A 20,572-nucleotide genomic window follows, 5' to 3' on the forward strand; every position below is an offset into this window, starting at 1 on the left:
TATAGATATTCATGCATGTGTGTATATAAAGTATATATATGTCTATATATGTGTGTATAAATATATAGATAAGTGTGTATTTGTACTACCTTGTACAGGATGTTCCTGACCTCGTCATCCTCGCTCAGGTGAGGCGCAGGTATATATATTCATGTATGTGTGTATATAAAGTATATATATGTTAAAATAAGTGTGTATTTGTACTACCTTGTACAGGATGTTCCTGACCTCGTCATCCTCGCTCAGGTGAGGCGCAGGTATATATATTCATGTATGTGTGTATATAAAGTATATATATGTTAAAATAAGTGTGTATTTGTACTACCTTGTACAGGATGTTCCTGACCTCGTCATCCTCGTTCAGGTGAGGCGCAGGTATATATATTCATGTATGTGTGTATATAAAGTATATATATAAGTGTGTATTTGTACTACCTTGTACAGGATGTTCCTGACCCCGTCATCCTCGCTCAGGTGAGGCGCAGGTATATATATTCATGCATGTGTGTATATAAAGTATATATATGTCTATATATGTGTGTATAAATATATAGATATGTGTGTATTTGTACTACCTTGTACAGGATGTTCCTGACCTCGTCATCCTCGCTCAGGTGAGGAGCAGATATATATATATATATTCATGCATGTGTGTATATAAAGTATATATATATGTCTATATATGTGTGTATAAATATATAGATAAGTGTGTATTTGTACTACCTTGTACAGGATGTTCCTGACCTCGTCATCCTCGCTCAGGTGAGGCGCAGGTATATATATTCATGTATGTGTGTATATAAAGTACATATATGTTGATATAAGTGTGTATTTGTACTACCTTGTACAGGATGTTCCTGACCTCGTCATCCTCGCTCAGGTGAGGCGCAGGTATATATATTCATGTATGTGTGTATATAAAGTACATATATGTTGATATAAGTGTGTATTTGTACTACCTTGTACAGGATGTTCCTGACCTCGTCATCCTCGCTCAGGTGAGGCGCAGGTATATATATTCATGTATGTGTGTATAAATATATAAATAAGTGTGTATTTGTACTACCTTGTACAGGATGTTCCTGACCTCGTCATCCTCGCTCAGGTGAGGCGCAGGTATGTCAGGGTTGCTGCTGCTGCGAACCCTGGACTGCAGCAACATGTTCCCTACAGTGGTAGCAGTGGCTCGGCTCATGGTGCTGCAGCGACCTTCAGGTGACCCCGAGGCTCCCGTCGCACCTGCACAGGTGACAGGTGAGTGACGAGGACCAGGCAGACCGGACCAGGGACTCACCGTTCTGCAGGTCCTGCGGAGGCTCCGGGAGTCTGAAGACCCAGTACAGGTACGTGGCCAGAAGACAGTTCCTGCCCTGCAGGTCCCTGAGCAGCTCCTGACTGTTGTGAAGACTGTTGACGATCGACACCACAGACTCGAACGCTATCTGAGCCAGATTAGCTGTTGAACATCACCTGGTTACTACACACTAGTATATATATGATATAACATGTATTATAATACACACAATTATATATATGACACATATAACATGTATAGTATAATACAAATAACAATATATATGACACATGTATACTGTATATACAGTATATATAATAATAATATATATGATATACCATATATTATAATACACATAATAATATATATGACAACATATACACACACACACACACACAGACACATATATATATATACAGAAAATATAATAATATTTATGATATACCATGTATATTATAATACACATAATAATATATATGATACAACATATACACACACACACACATATATATATACACAGTATACATATAATAATATTATATATGATATAACATTTACACAAATATATATATATATATATATACAGTATATATATAATAATAATATATATGACATTACATTTATATTATACTACACATTATAATATATATGATATAAAATATACACACACATGAAACATTATGAAACAGAATCTAGATCAAACATGCAGGGAGTGTTTTTGTGCGTTTGTGTATTTTTGTTATTGTATGTGTGTGTGCATTTATGTGTGCGATAGAATAGATGGTGCATAGTGTTGTTCTGACCGTTTGTCTAGTGTTGATCATGTATGTATATGTATTTGTTGTTGTTTTTAAGAGAAAGTGGGTCGTGTAGTATTGTGTGTGTGCTGTGTGTAGTGAAGTGTTGTGTGTATTGTTTAGTTCTGACTGGTCTGTCTGGCAATCAGCATGTATGTGTGCGTATGTTGTTGTTGTGAAGAGAAAGTTTGTAGTGTAGCGTGTGTTGTAGTGTAGTGTAGTGTAGTGTGTATTGTGTAGTTTTGTGTAGTGTGTAGTGTTGTGTAGTTCTGACCGGTCTGTCCGGCGATGAGCATGGGCTGCATGATGAGAGTGAAGAGTTTGTCCAGCACCAGGTGCAGGAACAGAACCAGAGGCTCCAGGCTGGACGAGGACAGAGAGATGATGCTGAGCTTCAGCTCGTGCTCCAGCTTGTTCTCCGGAATCTTCTCCTCCCGGACTCTGAGAGGGAATGAAGCTCCGCCCTCCAGAGCGTGACACAGAATGAAGAAGCGCTCCAGGTGGTTGTCCTGACAGAAGCACACATGGAACATCAGGAACATCATCAGGAACATCATCAGGAACATCATCAGGAACATCATCAGGAACATCATCAGGAAGCTCAGGAACAACATCAGGAACATCATCAAGAATGTCATCAGGAACATCATCAGGAACGTCATTAGAAACATCAGGAACATCATCAAAAACATCAGGAATATCATCAGGAAAAACATCAGGAATAACATCAGGAACATCTTCAGGAATGTCATCAGGAACATCATCCGAAACATCAGGAACATCATCAGGAAAAACATCAGGAACATCTTCAGGAGCATCATCAGGAATATCATCAGGAAAATCATCAGGAACATCATCAGGAAAAACATCAGGAACATCATCAGGAACATCATCAGAAACATCATCAGGAAAAACATCAGGAACTTCTTCAGGAACAACATCAGGAACAACATAAGGAACATCATCAAGAATGTCATCAGGAACATCATGAGGAACGTCATTAGAAACATCAGGAACATCATCAGAAACGTCAGGAATATCCTCAGGAAAAACATCAGGAAAGAAATCAGGAATAACATCAGGAATAACATCAGGAACATCTTCAGGAATGTCATCAGAAACCTCAGGAACATCATCAGGAACATCATCAAAAACCTCAGGAATATGATCAGGAAAAACATCAAGAACAACATCAGGAAAATCTTCAGGAACATCATCAAGAATATCATCAGGAACATCATCAGGAATGTGTCTCACCTGAGGGTGAACTGAAGAAACTGCCTGAACCTCCATGTTGAAGAGACCTTTGTGACCTTCCATCCACTTGACCTGAGGAACCTGAGGAAGTTTCTGGAAACACAAACACACCTGTGGTCACGTGACGATCACGATTGACAGGTGGAATGATGAGGATGATTGACAGGTGGAATGATGAGGATGATTGACGGATAGAATGATGAGGATGACTGACAGGTGGAATGATGAGGATGATTGACGGATAGAATGATGAGGATGATTGACAGGTGGAATGATGAGGATGATTGACAGACAGGGATGACGAGTGATTGACAGACAGGCATGACGAGTGATTGACAGACAGGGATGACGAGTGATTGACAGACAGGGATGACGAGTGATTGACAGACAGGCATGACGAGTGATTGACAGACAGGGATGACGAGTGATTGACAGACAGGGATGACGAGTGATTGACAGACAGGCATGACGAGTGATTAACAGACAGGGATGACGAGTGATTGACAGACAGGGATGACGGGTGATTGACAGACAGGCATGACGAGTGATTGACAGACAGGGATGACGAGTGATTGACAGACAGGGATGATGAGTGATTGACAGACAGGGATGATGAGTGATTGACAGACAGGAATGATGAGTGATTGACAGACAGGGATGACGAGTGATTGACAGACAGGGATGACGAGTGATTGACAGACAGGGATGACGAGTGATTGACAGACAGGGATGACGAGTGATTGACAGACAGGCATGACGAGTGATTGACAGACAGGGATGACGAGTGATTGACAGACAGGCATGACGAGTGATTGACAGACAGGGATGACGAGTGATTGACAGACAGGAATGACGAGTGATTGACAGACAGGCATGACGAGTGATTGACAGACAGGGATGACGAGTGATTGACAGACAGGAATGATGAGTGATTGACAGACAGGGATGATGAGTGATTGACAGACAGGGATGACGAGTGATTGACAGACAGGCATGACGAGTGATTAACAGACAGGGATGACGAGTGATTGACAGACAGGGATGACGAGTGATTGACAGACAGGGATGACGAGTGATTGACAGACAGGCATGACGAGTGATTGACAGACAGGGATGACGAGTGATTGACAGACAGGGATGACGAGTGATTGACAGACAGGCATGACGAGTGATTGACAGACAGGGATGACGAGTGATTGACAGACAGGAATGATGAGTGATTGACAGACAGGGATGACGAGTGATTGACAGACAGGGATGACGAGTGATTGACAGACAGGCATGACGAGTGATTGACAGACAGGGATGACGAGTGATTGACAGACAGGGATGACGAGTGATTGACAGACAGGGATGATGAGTGATTGACAGACAGGGATGACGAGTGATTGACAGACAGGGATGACGAGTGATTGACAGACAGGGATGACGAGTGATTGACAGACAGGGATGACGAGTGATTGACAGACAGGGATGACGAGTGATTGACAGACAGGGATGATGAGTGATTGACAGACAGGGATGATGAGTGATTGACAGACAGGGATGACGAGTGATTGACAGACAGGGATGACAAGTGATTGACAGACAGGGATGATGAGTGATTGACAGACAGGAATGATGAGTGATTGACAGACAGGGATGACGAGTGATTGACAGACAGGGATGACGAGTGATTGACAGACAGGGATGATGAGTGATTGACAGACAGGGATGATGAGTGATTGACAGCTGTACCTCTGGTGAGTGCAGATAGTAGTTTGCAGGAAGTCGGTCCAGGATGATTGGCAGGCAGAACTGACCCGTCTGCAGCCGCTCGTTGTTACACATGGGAAGCCACTGAAACGAGAACCGAGTCGTGACCTTGTGACCTGAGGAACCAGAGGAACCACAGGAACCACAGGAACCAGAGGAACCACAGGAGATGTTTCTACCGAGAACCCGATGAGTGTCTCGCAGCTGCTGCTCTGGTTCTGCTTCTGCTGGCAGCTGATGTGGAAGAAGGTGAACAGGATGTGATGTCGCTCCGTCAGGCGAGCAGGAAGCAGCATCTTCACCTCCTCGTAGAAGTCTGGAGACCTGAGGAGCATCGGTGTGAGCGGAGGCTTCGGCCCGAGGAGCGTCTCACTCACTTGTTGTGGTAGGTGACCGGCGTGTAGACCTCCTTCAGGAACTCGGGACCGCTGGACTTGCCGAAGATCACCTGCAGGCGACGATCAGAACCGTCGTCACGCGAGCGACTAATAAAGTTATATTTGAAGACTCACAGGAAGTGCTGATCCAGGTTCATCTCCGCTCATGAACTGGATCTTGATGCTGATGTTTCGCGCCGACGTCAGTCTGTTGACGAAGTTCAGCCTCTGAGGGTAGATGAAGACCAGGTTCCTGCAGGAGAACATCTACGTCAGCTGCAGCGCCTTCACCCGCCGCCAGGTGGCGCCGTTTCACAGAGTCACGGAGAAGCTTAAAGGTTAACGATCATTAATCTGAGATTATGATCGACATATGTCAGATTAGGATGATCTGTTGTTGACTTCACTGTGTTGATCTGAATAAAAACACTTTATGAACCAGAAGAAGCAAATGTTTGATGTTTTGTAAGTAAATATAAAACATTTAAATAAATAGAATAAAGTCAAACTAGTGACTTGTAAATTAAAGATTTAAATTGATGATTTAACAATATTTTGCACAAACACAGAGACACACACATTATAATGACACACACACACAGACACACCCACACAGAAACACATACATTATAATATCACACACACATTGTAGTGACACACACAGTGACACACACATTATAGTGGCACACACACACAGTGACGCACACATTATAGTGACACACACACAGTGACACACACATTATAGTGACACACACACACACAGTTACACACATAGAGAGACACACACAGTGACACACACACAGTGACACACACATTATAGTGACACACACACACAGTTACACACATAGAGACACACACACAGTGACACACACATTATAGTGACACACACACACATAGAGACACACACACACAGTGACACACACATTATAGTGACACACACACACAGTTACACACAAAGAGACACACACATTATAATGAAACACACATAGAGACACACACACATACACAGTTACACACATAGAGACACACACAGTATAATGACACACACAAAGAGACACACACATTATAATGACACACACAAAGAGACACGCACATTATAATGAAACACACATAGAGACACACACAGTATAATGACACACATACAGTGACACACACACACACACACACACACACGGTTACACACATAGAGACACACACATTATAATGAAACACACATAGAGACACACACATACAGTGACACACACAGTATAATGAAACACACATAGAGACACACACAGTATAATGAAACACACATAGAGACACACACAGTATAATGAAACACACATAGAGACACACACAGTATAATGAAACACACATAGAGACACACACATTATGATGACACACACACACACAGACGGAGACATGTCCATCTTAACGTAGCCTGAGTGAGGAAAAACAGTGACATCTTTGATGTGACCTCTGACCTGCGACCCACCTGTACACGTTGTGGGGCACGTACACCTCGCTGGACGGGAACTCCAGAACCTCCCTCACACACCTGCTGCTCTTCTCGGCCGCGGGTCTGAGCGCGATCAGCTCGGTGGACAAACACGCCGGCGGGAAGTCGTGCAGCGGAGACATGTCCAGCTTGATGTAGCCTGAGACGCACGTCAGTGACATCATCACCGAGGGACGGCAGGTCCGGACTCACCTGGGATGGTTTTGATTCTCCTCTGAGGCGCCGACGTCTTCTTGATCTCGGACAAGAACTTCAGCAGATCTTCATCACTGAGGCGCTCGCCCTCCTGGAACACACACACGTGCTTAATGTGTGTGTTATTGTAATGTGTGTGTCGGTGTGTGTGTGTTGTTATAATGTGTGTGTCTCTGTGTGTGTGTCACTGTGTGTTTGTGATTACAATGGGTGTGTCTTTCTGTGTGTGCCACTGTGTGTGTGTGTCTCTGTTAAAGAATGTGTGTGTAGGTGTTTATGTGTGTGTCATTATAATGTGTGTTTCTTTGTGTGTGTGTCTCTGTTAATGAATGTGTGTGTGTGAGTCACAACAGTGTGCGTGTTTGTGTTTGTAAGTGTCTCTTTGCATGGATTTGTGTGAGTGTGTCTCTCTGTGTGTGTCAGTGTTTCTATGTGTATCTATATGTGTGTGTCTGTGTGTGACTTTCTGAGGATGTGCGTGTCGGTGTCTGTGTGTTTCTTTGTGCGTCTCTGTATGTAGGTCAGTACACGTAATGTGTGTGTCTGTGTGTGTCTGTCAGGATGAATCAATAATCTGTGTGTGTGTGTGTGTAGGTGCATAGGTGTGCGAGTGTGTGTGTGCCTGTGTCTCTGTGAGTGTGCCGGCATGGGTGTGTGTGTTTGTGTGTGTGTGTGTGTGTGTGTGCGTGTCTCTGTGTGTGTCTGCATGTGTGTGTGTGTCTGTATGTTTGTGTGTGTGCTTGTCTCTGTGTGTGTGTGTCCGTGTGTGTGTGTATGTCTGTGTGTGTGTGTCAGTATGTGTGTGTGTGTGTGTCTGCGTGTGTGTGTGTGTGCATGTGTGTCAATATTGGCATGTGTGTGTGTGTGTGTCAGTGTGTGTGTGTGCATGTGTGTGTGTGTATCAGTGTCTGTGTGTATCATTGCGTGTTTGTGTGTGTGTCTGTGTGTGTCAGTGTGTGTATGTGTGTGTCAGTATTGGTGTCAGTGTGCATCAGTGTGTGTGTGTGTCAGTGTGTGTGTGTCTATATTGTTGTGTGCATGTGTGTGTGTCTATATTTGTGTGTGTGTGTGTGTGTGTGTGCGTGTGTGTGAGTGTGTCTATATTGGTATTAGTGTGTGTGTGTGTGTGTGTATGTGTGTGTGTGTGTGTGCGTGTGTGTGTGTGTGTGTGTGTGTGTGTCTATATTGGTATTAGTGTGTGTGTGTGTGTGTGTGTGTGTGTGTGTATGTGTGTGTGTGCGTGTGTGTGTGTGTGCGTGTGTGTCTATATTGGTATTAGTGTGTGTGTGTGTGTGTGTGTGTGTGTGTATGTGTGTGTGTGCGTGTGTGCGTGTGTGTCTATATTGGTATTAGTGTGTGTGTGTGTGTGTGTGTATGTGTGTGTGTGCGTGTGTGTGTGTGTGCGTGTGTGTCTATATTGGTATTAGTGTGTGTGTGTGTGTGTATGTGTGTGTGTGAGTCTCCAGTGTGCACTGAACCCTGCAGGTCTGACCTGTTTAAAGATGGTGCTGATAGTTATGGTCGCAGGTTTAAACGCAGCCACGTTGGCGAGTTGATCGTCGAAGGCTCCGAGACGCTCTGAGTTCCTGCGAGTGAACTGAGTCTTCCTGTCGATGCTGCTGGACTTGCCTGAGGAACGAGAGGTTTGAGCGAGTGTGTGAGTCACCGTCGGACCAGCGTCGCACAAACCTCCTCTCAGGCTGTCCGAGTCCGTGAGGTCGCGGTCCAGCGTCGCCGTGGAGATGACCTCCATGATGTTGACGGTGGCCCAGGCGAAGGGCATGCGGTACCGACCCAGTCTGTGGCAGAAGGTCTCGGCCTGACCGCGCAGCTTGTCCAGCTTGTCCTTGTTCTGAGGACCAAACGTGAGTTTTTTAAACCAAGACCTCGTTGACCTTCATCAAAGTTCACCTTGGAAGAGTCGCTCTCCCTCAAGGTCATGTAAGGGTCGGCGCAGTCGCCGATCTCTCCCTGCTGCAGGACCTTCTCCAGCTGCCACAGACAGGAAGTGAGCGGCAGGAACATGGCGGTCGATCACGAGCGTTACCTTGATGACCAGGTAGATGTCAGGAGACGGGTACGTGACGGAGAAGATGGCCGAGCGGGCCAGAGAGGAGTGATCCACGTGTGGAGTGTGAACCTTCAGGAAGTTCTTGAACTGTTCCGAGTTCAGGTCGCAGTAGAAGTTTTCAGATATCTGTGAATCAAACAATTTTCAACTATAATCAGACAATTTTGATCTAAAATCAAACAATTTTCAATTATAATTAAAAAAAAAAATCAATTATAATCAAACAATTTTCAACTATAATCAAACAATTTTCAACTATAATCAAACAATTTTCAACTATAATCAAACAATTTTAACTATAATCAAACAATTATCAACTATAATCAAACAATTTTCAACTATAATCAAACAATTATCAACTATAATCAAACAATTTTCAACTATAATCAAACAATTTTTAACTATAATCAAACAATTATCAACTATAATCAAACAATTTTCAACTATAATCAAACAATTATCAACTATAATCAAACAATTTTTAAACTATAATCAAACAATTTTCAACTATAATCAAACAATTTTTAACTATAATCAAACAATTATCAACTATAATCAAACAATTTTCAACTATAATCAAACAATTTTCAACTATAATCAAACAATTTTCAACTATAATCAAACAATTTTTACTATAATCAAACAATTTTAACTATAATCAAACAATTTTTAACTATAATTAAACAATTTTTAACTATAATCAAACAATTTTTAACTATAATCAAACAATTTTCAACTATAATCAAACAATTTTCAACTATAATCAAACAATTTTCAACTATAATCAAACAATTTTTACTATAATCAAACAATTATCAACTGTAATCAAACAATTTTCAACTATAATCAAACAATTTTCAACTATAATCAAACAATTATCAACTGTAATCAAACAATTTTTAACTATAATCAAACAATTTTTAACTATAATCAAACAATTATCAACTGTAATCAAACAATTTTCAACTATAATCAAACAATTTTTAACTATAATCAAACAATTTTAACTATAATCAAACAATTTTTAACTATAATCAAACAATTTTTTTTTTTTTTTTTTTTTTTAGAATCCCTTATTAGTCCCGCGAACTATAATCTAACAATTTTAACTATAATCAAACAATTTCAACTATAATCAAACAATTTTCAACTATAATCAAACAATTTTCAACTATAATCAAACAATTTTTAACTATAATCAAACAATTTTCAACTATAATCAAACAATTTTCAACTATAATCAAACAATTTTCAACTATAATCCAACAATTTTCAACTATAATCCAACAATTTTCAACTATAATCCAACAATTTTCAACTATAATCAAACAATTTTCAACTATAATCAAACAATTTTCAACTATAATCCAACAATTTTCAACTATAATCCAACAATTTTCAACTATAATCCAACAATTTTCAACTATAATCAAACAATTTTCAACTATAATCAAACAATTTTCAACTATAATCAAACAATTTTCAACTATAATCAAACAATTTTTACTATAATCAAACAATTTTAACTATAATCAAACAATTTTTAACTATAATTAAACAATTTTTAACTATAATCAAACAATTTTTAACTATAATCAAACAATTTTCAACTATAATCAAACAATTTTCAACTATAATCAAACAATTTTCAACTATAATCAAACAATTTTTACTATAATCAAACAATTATCAACTGTAATCAAACAATTTTCAACTATAATCAAACAATTTTCAACTATAATCAAACAATTATCAACTGTAATCAAACAATTTTTAACTATAATCAAACAATTTTTAACTATAATCAAACAATTATCAACTGTAATCAAACAATTTTCAACTATAATCAAACAATTTTTAACTATAATCAAACAATTTTAACTATAATCAAACAATTTTTAACTATAATCAAACAATTTTTTTTTTTTTTTTTTTTTTTAGAATCCCTTATTAGTCCCGCGAACTATAATCTAACAATTTTAACTATAATCAAACAATTTCAACTATAATCAAACAATTTTCAACTATAATCCAACAATTTTCAACTATAATCCAACAATTTTCAACTATAATCCAACAATTTTCAACTATAATCCAACAATTTTCAACTATAATCAAACAATTTTCAACTATAATCAAACAATTTTCAACTATAATCAAACAATTTTCAACTATAATCAAACAATTTTCAACTTTATTTTGTCGTGTATTCTGTTATAATAAACTTTTAACTAGGTTTACAGCAGTTTTTCTTCTTAAGTAACTTGACACGTTGTTCTGGATGTTACTAGTTAAACTAGAGAACTAGTTTAACTAGTAACTTCAAATGTTGATGTTACTAATTAAACTAGAGAACTAGTTTCGTCAGCTCCAGGTGAACGAGTGAACATGTGACTCTGGAGATGACTCTCTGATGACATCATGTTCTCAGGCGTGTCCAGTCGCGCCGCAGAACAACAGCCATTAAACTTCAAATACTCGTGCGCACAACACCACGGAAAGTAGGTCACATGACGGCCGGAGTGCGCGAGGCTCGCCCGTGATTGGCCGACGAGCGCGAGTGACATGATAACATCTGGTTCGGATGGAAGGAGAAGAGACGCCAGGAGAGAAAATAAAGTTGTGTAACACTTTTCAAGAGAAACATTGTATTGTGTCTTCGTGTTTCTGCTGATCCTCACAATGAAAAGTAGGTCAACGTGCAGCAAGGAATGTTAGCATGTTAGCACGTTAGCAGGCTAGCATGTTAGCATGTTAGCATGTTAGCACGTTAGCACATTAGCTTCACGACTTCGAGGAGACAAAGACTGAAGATATTCATGTTGTCATGAATAATTCACGTCAGGACTGAAGACTCTCTGTCGCTGCTGACGCTCATGGAAATGAAGGAATGTTGGAAACAAAATAATCTTTATTTATAAAGAACAGATGAACAGTGTCAGCAAATATATTCGAGAGTACTACAAATATTTTAACATTCAAGTAGTTGAATCTAAGTTGACTTTTGACTAATCCTACCTCAGAATAGTAAGGTAAGGTAAGGTAAGGTAAAACTTTATTACAATGTTATGGATACATATACTTAAGTATACTTGTATTCTTGTACTATTAAAATCTACTTCAAGTACACAATACTACTTTTTTCTTTTTGCAACTGTTTTTATTGCGGCGATCTAGAAGTAAACTGTGCAAAGGATCATGGGAGCTGGTGACGGTGGCAGAAACAGACTTCTGGTGTTTTTGTTAAACACATTTGCTTTGAGGTATTACCATGGTTATAAAACTACTACTTGTATCCTGGAGATAAACTAGAGAACGTTTCTAAAGTGTTACTTTTATTGATCAAGTTCTCGTCCCTCGTGAGGTTCTGCCGATAGTTTCAAGTACAAGTACTCGACATCATTAGCGAGTACTTGTCTTGCCTTTGATGACAAGAGTGGCAGGAGTATGTATTTGTACCTGGAAACACCTGTATACTCCTAAAGCTAGTATGGTAGTATATAGAACAGTGTATTTTGAATGTACTTTAGTAAACTCAACTATAGACTCGATGTGTGTACCTAGTACACTGGTAGTATAGAGAGCAGTGTATTTTGAATATACGTTATTAAACTCAACTATAGACTCGATGTGTGTACCTAGTACACTGGTAGTATAGAGAGCAGTGTATTTTGAATATACGTTATTAAACTCAACTATAGACTCGATGTGTGTACCTAGTACACTGGTAGTATAGAGAGCAGTGTATTTTGAATATACGTTATTAAACTCAACTATAGACTCGATGTTTGTACCTAGTACTCTGGTAGTATAGCGAGGAGTATACTTGAAAATATATAAACTAATCTTAAACTCTGTTTCAATTTAGTCCAGAGAAGTATCAACTAAATATAGTTTTAGTACAGTAGGAGTACATATACTTTAGTAGATACTACCTCAGTACATCTAACTACATTGAACACAAGTACACTTGATTAAATGTGTGTTATTTACAAAGGAACATGTTTGATTAAAGTTGAAAATAAAAGCTTTATTTTCAAAATAAAAGCTGAAAGTGTTTATAAAGGACAAACCTTCTTCTTCTCCTTCAGGTCGTACAGAGCCATGGTGGCGAAGATCGGCTCGATGTCGATCTCGAACCTGAGGACGAGAGACACGAGTTCATTTAGAGGAGGAGGGTTGAGGGTCAGAGGTCAAACATGCTGCTACACAAAGGGCTAATAATGTGGACGACAACTTCCTGTGACACACAACGTCATCTTCTGCACATCAGCATTCATGATGTGACTCTTGAGAATGTTATGAAGAAACTACTGTTCACACGTGACATCTGTCAATCATCACATGACACCCATCAACTGTTTGTTTGATTATTGTTTAAATTGTTTGATTATAGTTGAAAATTGTTGATTATAGTTGAAAATTGTTTGATTATAGTTGAAAATTGTTTGATTATAGTTGAAAATTGTTTGATTATAGTTGAAAATAGTTTGATTATAGTTGAAAATTGTTTGATTATAGTTGAAAATTGTTTGATTATAGTTGAAAATTGTTTGATTATAGTTGAAAATTGTTTGATTATAGTTGAAAATAGTTTGATTATAGTTGAAAATTGTTTGATTATAGTTGAAAATTGTTTGATTATAGTTGAAAATAGTTTGATTATAGTTGAAAATTGTTTGATTATAGTTGAACATTTTTGGATTACAGTTGAAAATTGTTTGATTATAGTTGAAAATTGTTTGATTATAGTTGAAAATAGTTTGATTATAGTTGAAAATTGTTTAATTATAGTTGGAAATTGTTGATTATAGTTGAAAATTGTTGATTATAGTTGAAAATTGTTGATTATAGTTGAAAATTGTTTGATTATAGTTGAAAATTGTTTGATTATAGTTTAAATTGTTTGATTATAGTTGAAAATTGTTGATTATAGTTGAAAATTGTTTGATTATAGTTGAAAATTGTTGATTATAGTTGAAAATTGTTTGATTATAGTTGAAAATTGTTGATTATAGTTGAAAATTGTTTGATTATAGTTGAAAATTGTTTGATTTTAGTTGAAAATTGTTGGATTATAGTTAAAAATTGTTTGATTATAGTTGAAAATTGTTTGATTATAGTTGAAAATTGTTTGATTTTAGTTGAAAATTGTTGGATTAAAGTTGAAAATTGTTGGATTATAGTTAAAAATTGTTGGATTAAAGTTGGAAATTGTTGGATTATAGTTGAAAATTGTTTGATTAAAGTTGAAAATTGTTGGATTATAGTTAAAAATTGTTGGATTAAAGTTGAAAATTGTTGGATTATAGTTGAAAATTGTTTGATTAAAGTTGAAAATTGTTGGATTATAGTTGAAAATTGTTTGATTAAAGTTGAAAATTGTTTGATTATAGTTGAAAATTGTTTGATTATAGTTGAAAATTGTTTGATTTTAGTTGAAAATTGTTGGATTAAAGTTGAAAATTGTTGGATTATAGTTAAAAATTGTTGGATTAAAGTTGAAAATTGTTGGATTATAGTTGAAAATTGTTTGATTAAAGTTGAAAATTGTTGGATTATAGTTAAAAATTGTTGGATTAAAGTTGAAAATTGTTGGATTATAGTTGAAAATTGTTTGATTAAAGTTGAAAATTGTTGGATTATAGTTAAAAATTGTTTGATTACAGTTAAAAATTGTTTGATTATATTTAAAAACTGTTGGATTATAGTTGAAAATTGTTTGATTATAGTTGAAAATTGTTTGATTACAGTTAAAAATTGTTTGATTATATTTAAAAACTGTTGGATTATAGTTGAAAATTGTTGGATTATAGTTAAAAATTGTTTGATTACAGTTAAAAATTGTTTGATTATATTTAAAAACTGTTGGATTATAGTTGAAAATTGTTGGATTAAAGTGAATTTACTTGATAGCCTGGCAGCGGATCAGGATTCTATCTCCTGCATGTTCTTTCGGACACTCAGGGACGGGTCTGATCTCAACGGCGTCTTCCTTGAATCAGAAACATGGACGAGAGTTTTGCAATTAAAATAGATATTTTCAAAATAAAAGTCATAGAAGTGAATTAACACCTCGTCCACAGGAGGGTAAAGTGCAAACAGCTCCGGGTGTCGGTTCCCTTGTCGAGCCTCCTGGTTGAAGCGGTCCAGATCCTCGTGGCTGCTGAAGGCCAGCAGGCCGTCCACTCTGGGGTCAGGGGTCAAACACCTCAGGTTGAAGTCCGAGGAGGTCAGAGAGTGTCCAGAGTCATCGCTCAGACCGTCCAGCGTCGGAGACTTGAGCTGAAGGAGACGATGACACTTGATGTTTACTCTTGTTTTATACTTTAATATGTGACGACACTTGATGTTTACTCTTGTTTTATACTTTAATATGTGACGACACTTGATGTTTACTCTTGTTTTATACTTTAATATGTGATGACACTTGATGTTTACTCTCGTTTTATACTTTAATATGTGACGACACTTGATGTTTACTCTTGTTTTATACTTTAATATGTGACGACACTTGATGTTTACTCTTGTTTTATACTTTAATGTGTGACGACACTTGATGTTTACTCTTGTTTTATACTTTAATATGTGACGACACTTGATGTTTACTCTTGTTTTATACTTTAATGTGTGACGACACTTGATGTTTACTCTTGTTTTATACTTTAATATGTGACGACACTTGACGTTTACTCTTGATTTGTACTTTAATATGTGATGACACTTGATGTTTACTCTTGTTTTGTACTTTAATATGTGACGACACTTGATGTTTACTCTTGTTTTGTACTTTAATATGTGACGACACTTGACGTTTACTCTTGTTTTGTACTTTAATATGTGACGACACTTGACGTTTACTCTTGTTTTGTACTTTAATATGTGACGACACTTGACGTTTACTTTCGTTTTATACTTTAATATGTGACGACACTTGACGTTTACTTTCGTTTTATACTTTAATATGTGACGACACTTGACGTTTACTCTTGTTTTGTACTTTAATATGTGACGACAGTTGAAGTTTACTCTCGTTTTGTACTTTAATATGTGACGACACTTGACGTTTACTCTTGTTTTGTACTTTAATATGTGACGACAGTTGAAGTTTACTCTCGTTTTGTACTTTAATATGTGACGACACTTGACGTTTACTTTCGTTTTATACTTTAATATGTGACGACACTTGACGTTTACTTTCGTTTTATACTTTAATATGTGACGAAACTTGACGTTTACTTTCGTTTTATACTTTAATATGTGACGACACTTGACGTTTACTCTTGTTTTGTACTTTAATATGTGACGACACTTGACGTTTACTCTTGTTTTGTACTTTAATATGTGACGACACTTGAAGTTTACTCTCGTTTTGTACTTTAATATGTGACGACACTTGACGTTTACTCTTGTTTTGTACTTTAATATGTGACGACACTTGACGTTTACTCTTGTTTTGTACTTTAATATGTGACGACACTTGACGTTTACTTTCGTTTTATACTTTAATATGTGACGACACTTGACGTTTACTTTCGTTTTATACTTTAATATGTGACGACACTTGACGTTTACTCTTGTTTTGTACTTTAATATGTGACGACAGTTGAAGTTTACTCTCGTTTTGTACTTTAATATGTGACGACACTTGACGTTTACTCTTGTTTTGTACTTTAATATGTGACGACAGTTGAAGTTTACTCTCGTTTTGTACTTTAATATGTGACGACACTTGACGTTTACTTTCGTTTTATACTTTAATATGTGACGACACTTGACGTTTACTTTCGTTTTATACTTTAATATGTGACGAAACTTGACGTTTACTTTCGTTTTATACTTTAATATGTGACGACACTTGACGTTTACTCTTGTTTTGTACTTTAATATGTGACGACACTTGACGTTTACTCTTGTTTTGTACTTTAATATGTGACGACACTTGAAGTTTACTCTCGTTTTGTACTTTAATATGTGACGACACTTGACGTTTACTCTCGTTTTATACTTTAATATGTGACGACACTTGACGTTTACTTTCGTTTTATACTTTAATATGTGACGACACTTGACCTTTACTTTCGTTTTATACTCTCTCTCTCTCCCTCTCTCTCTCTCCCTCTCTCCCTCTCTCTCTCCCTCTCTCTCCCTCTCTCTCTCTCTCTCTCTCTCTCCCTCTCTCTCTCTGGCACGAGGATCATGGGAAGCTGGCGTTGTTCTGGTGATGAAGCCCCTTTGGTTGTGGTGATTAAGCAGGACTGAGGGGCGAGCGAGGGGCGAGCGAGGGGGACGAGGGCGAGCGACAGCTCCAACTTGGGAACTTGGCTTGAAGTTCGGGAAAATACAAAGTTTGTTTGTGGAGTTTCACGACTCAGGGAGTGATGAGAATAACAACACAACTATTGTGTTGCTCTCTGAGCCCCCGACCAGCCCCTCAACTCACCCCCTCAACTCACCCCCTCAACTCACCCCCTCGTACCCTCTAACCTCCCCCCACAGCCTGGGGGACTCCGACCAAACTGAAGCTTCATTGAATCTCTCAACATCCTTTAAAACCCGACACTCTCTCATAGTCACCTCTGCCAAGGAGGTCAAATCAGAAACGACTTGTTTAATCAAGTTGATAAAAGTGAACAAAATGGAAGAAGGTTTTGAAGGTCACGCACTTGTAAGGCCTCAATACGAATCAAGTGTACGATGTGTTGTTGTGTATAAATATACAGACATCAAGTGAAATGAGCTCCTTGGCAGATGAATTCATTATCTTGGTGCATATGATCAAAATAAAGAATTCTGAAGGAAAGATAAATAAAGCAACAATATTATTATTATATTATAATTAATATCATTATTATTATTATTATTATATTATTACTACTATTACTATTATTATTACTATGAATATGACTTTTATTATTATTATTTTTAATATTATCATCATCATTATTATATTATTTTTGTTGTTATTATTATATTACTATATTATTATTATCATCATCATTATTGTTATTATTATTACTATTATGATTATCATTATTATTAATATTATTATTATTATCATCATAATCATTATTATTATTATTTGTATTATTTTAATTATTATTATCATCATAATCATTATAATTATTATTATTATTATTTGCTGACAAGACTCTTCAGTGGAACTGGACAAACCAGCCGTAAGAACAAAGGATGCGGAGCTTCATGTTTTTATAATGTTTTTTTTGTTGACTTGATAACGACTTCATAGATAAATCCCCCATCATGCATTGCAGCTCATCAGCTCTACGTTTGTCGCACCTTTATTTTCTGTTTACTTTCATTTACAGTCGTTTATTCTTTCTCTCAAGTTTCCTCGACTTTGACCTCGTCATGTTTGCTTTGTGTGTCTGTGTGTAGAAGGTCAACGATTGTGTAACGTTGTGTTGTTGATTTAATATTCTTTATCTTTTGTGAGTCAAGATCGTGCATATTTTCAAATAACTGAGAATAAACTTTTGTTTCGTTCATGAAACTCAAACGTGGTCATGTGACTCGTGTGTGCGTGTGTTGGTGTGTGTGTTGTTGTGTGTGTGTGTGTGTCTCTTACTGGTTTGTGTTGCTTCTCCGTCGGAGCATCTGACTGGAAAATCTGTTTCCGAAGAAGTTTGTGAAGCCCTGAGCGTTCAGAGTACGAACTCCATCCATCGCCCTGACACCTACACACACACACACACACACACAAACGCACACACGTACACAACATGATGTCACAACACATTCAAGTCTATTGTGTTTGTGTGTGTGTATATGTATATGTGTCTGTGTGTGTATGTGTGGGTCTTTATGCATGTTTTTTGTGAGTAAGTCTATTTGTAAGTGTGTGTTTGTATCTCTCAGTGTGTAGGCATGTGTGTGTGAATTTTTGTGTATGTGCGAGTATGTGTGTTTCTGTATGGGTGAGTGTTTGTGTGTGTGTGTATGTTTGTGTCTGCGTGTGTGTGTGTATGTGTTTGATAATGCATGTGTTTGTGTGTGCGAATTTGTGTGTTAGCGTCTGTGTGTGTATGTGTTTGATAATGCATGTGTTAGTGCGTGTGTTTGTGTGTTTCTTTGCATGTGTGTGTCTGCAAGTTTGTGTGTGTATGTCTTTTCATATGTGTGTCTTTTCATATGTGTGTGTGTCTTTGCAAGCGTGTGTCTTTGCATGTGCCTGCGTGTGTGTACATGTGTGTGAGTCTTGCATGTGTGTGTGTGTGTGTGTGCACATGTATGTGTGCCTTTGCATGTGTGTGTGTGTGTGTGTGTGTGCACATGTGTGTGTGTCTTTGCATACGTGTGCATGTGTGTGCATGTCAATGTTTGTATATTTGTGTGTGTGTGCGCCTGTGCATGTGTGTTCATGAGAATATGTTTGTGTTTGTTGTGTTTGTTGTGTATTTCCGGTCCATTCTTCTCTCCATCGACGTACCTTCTTGAGACCACGAACCAGGGTTGAGTGTAGCTCTGAACACAGTCTCTCACGTGAGGCCCGAGCTCAGGGCTGCAGAGGTCAAAGGTCAAAGGTCAAAGAGAAACAACATGGTGATGTAACGTGTGTTATCATTATGACCAGTGAGTGACATCACAACCTTGTTCACGCTGACACACAACAGGGTTTCAAAGTCGCACACAAACGTTTGTTGTAGAACTTTTACCTGCACACATACTACACAAGAGTGTGTGTTGAACATTCATCAACTACTACACAACAGTGTGTGTTTAAAATGTGTGTGTTGAACATTCATCGAATACTACACAACAGTGCGTGTTTAAAATGTGTGTGTTGAACATTCATCGAATACTACACAACAGTGTGTGTTTAAAATGTGTGTGTTGAACATTCATCGAATACTACACAACAGTGTGTGTTTAAAATGTGTGTGTTGAACATTCATCGACTACTACACAACAGTGTGTGTTTAAAATGTGTGTGTTGAACATTCATCGAATACTACACAAGAGTGTGTGTTTAAAATGTGTGTGTTGAACATTCTTTGAATACTACACAAAAGTGTGTGTTTCAAATGTGTGTTGAACATTAATCGAATACTACACAACAGTGTGTTTAAAATGTGTGTGTTGAACATTCATCAAATACTACACAAGAGTGTGTGTTTCAAACGTGTGTGTGCTGTGTGCGTGTGTGTTGAACATTCATCAAATTTTACATCGGTGTGTGTCCTTGTGTTTGTGTGTAAATGTATTATTATCTTCTTTTATCACCTATTTATAAATCTGTGTCACGTGACTTGTCTGTCTGTGTGTGTGTGTGTGTGTGCATGTGTGTGTGTGTGTGTGTGTGTGTGT

At 37.6% G+C, this 20,572-nt stretch overlaps 1 protein-coding gene across 5 annotated transcripts in view; it reads right to left on the reverse strand.

Moving 5' to 3' along the window:
• Positions 1-20,572, reverse strand: part of dock8 (dedicator of cytokinesis 8) — a 90,501-nt gene that overhangs the window by 39,363 nt on the left and 30,566 nt on the right. For 4 of the 5 annotated variants that reach the window (XM_087811878.1, XM_087811869.1, XM_087811859.1 and 1 more), the window contains 18 exons: positions 19,695-19,766; positions 18,834-18,942; positions 15,320-15,529; positions 15,154-15,239; positions 13,318-13,384; positions 9,221-9,370; positions 9,085-9,165; positions 8,666-9,025; positions 7,171-7,264; positions 6,955-7,117; positions 5,616-5,733; positions 5,481-5,551; positions 5,283-5,427; positions 5,086-5,187; positions 3,349-3,441; positions 2,366-2,600; positions 1,295-1,456; positions 1,067-1,239 (listed from right to left, as the gene is read on the reverse strand). In XM_087811878.1, the coding sequence (XP_087668004.1) occupies positions 1,067-1,239; positions 1,295-1,456; positions 2,366-2,600; positions 3,349-3,441; positions 5,086-5,187; positions 5,283-5,427; positions 5,481-5,551; positions 5,616-5,733; positions 6,955-7,117; positions 7,171-7,264; positions 8,666-9,025; positions 9,085-9,165; positions 9,221-9,370; positions 13,318-13,384; positions 15,154-15,239; positions 15,320-15,529; positions 18,834-18,942; positions 19,695-19,766 (2,491 nt within the window). The remainder of the gene's footprint in view (positions 1-1,066; positions 1,240-1,294; positions 1,457-2,365; positions 2,601-3,348; positions 3,442-5,085; positions 5,188-5,282; positions 5,428-5,480; positions 5,552-5,615; positions 5,734-6,954; positions 7,118-7,170; positions 7,265-8,665; positions 9,026-9,084; positions 9,166-9,220; positions 9,371-13,317; positions 13,385-15,153; positions 15,240-15,319; positions 15,530-18,833; positions 18,943-19,694; positions 19,767-20,572) is intronic. The other variant, XM_087811885.1, reaches the window with a different exon arrangement.

The sequence above is a fragment of the Callionymus lyra genome, chromosome 1 (assembly GCF_982586985.1).
Source record: "Callionymus lyra chromosome 1, fCalLyr1.hap1.1, whole genome shotgun sequence".
NCBI lineage: Eukaryota > Metazoa > Chordata > Actinopteri > Syngnathiformes > Callionymidae > Callionymus > Callionymus lyra.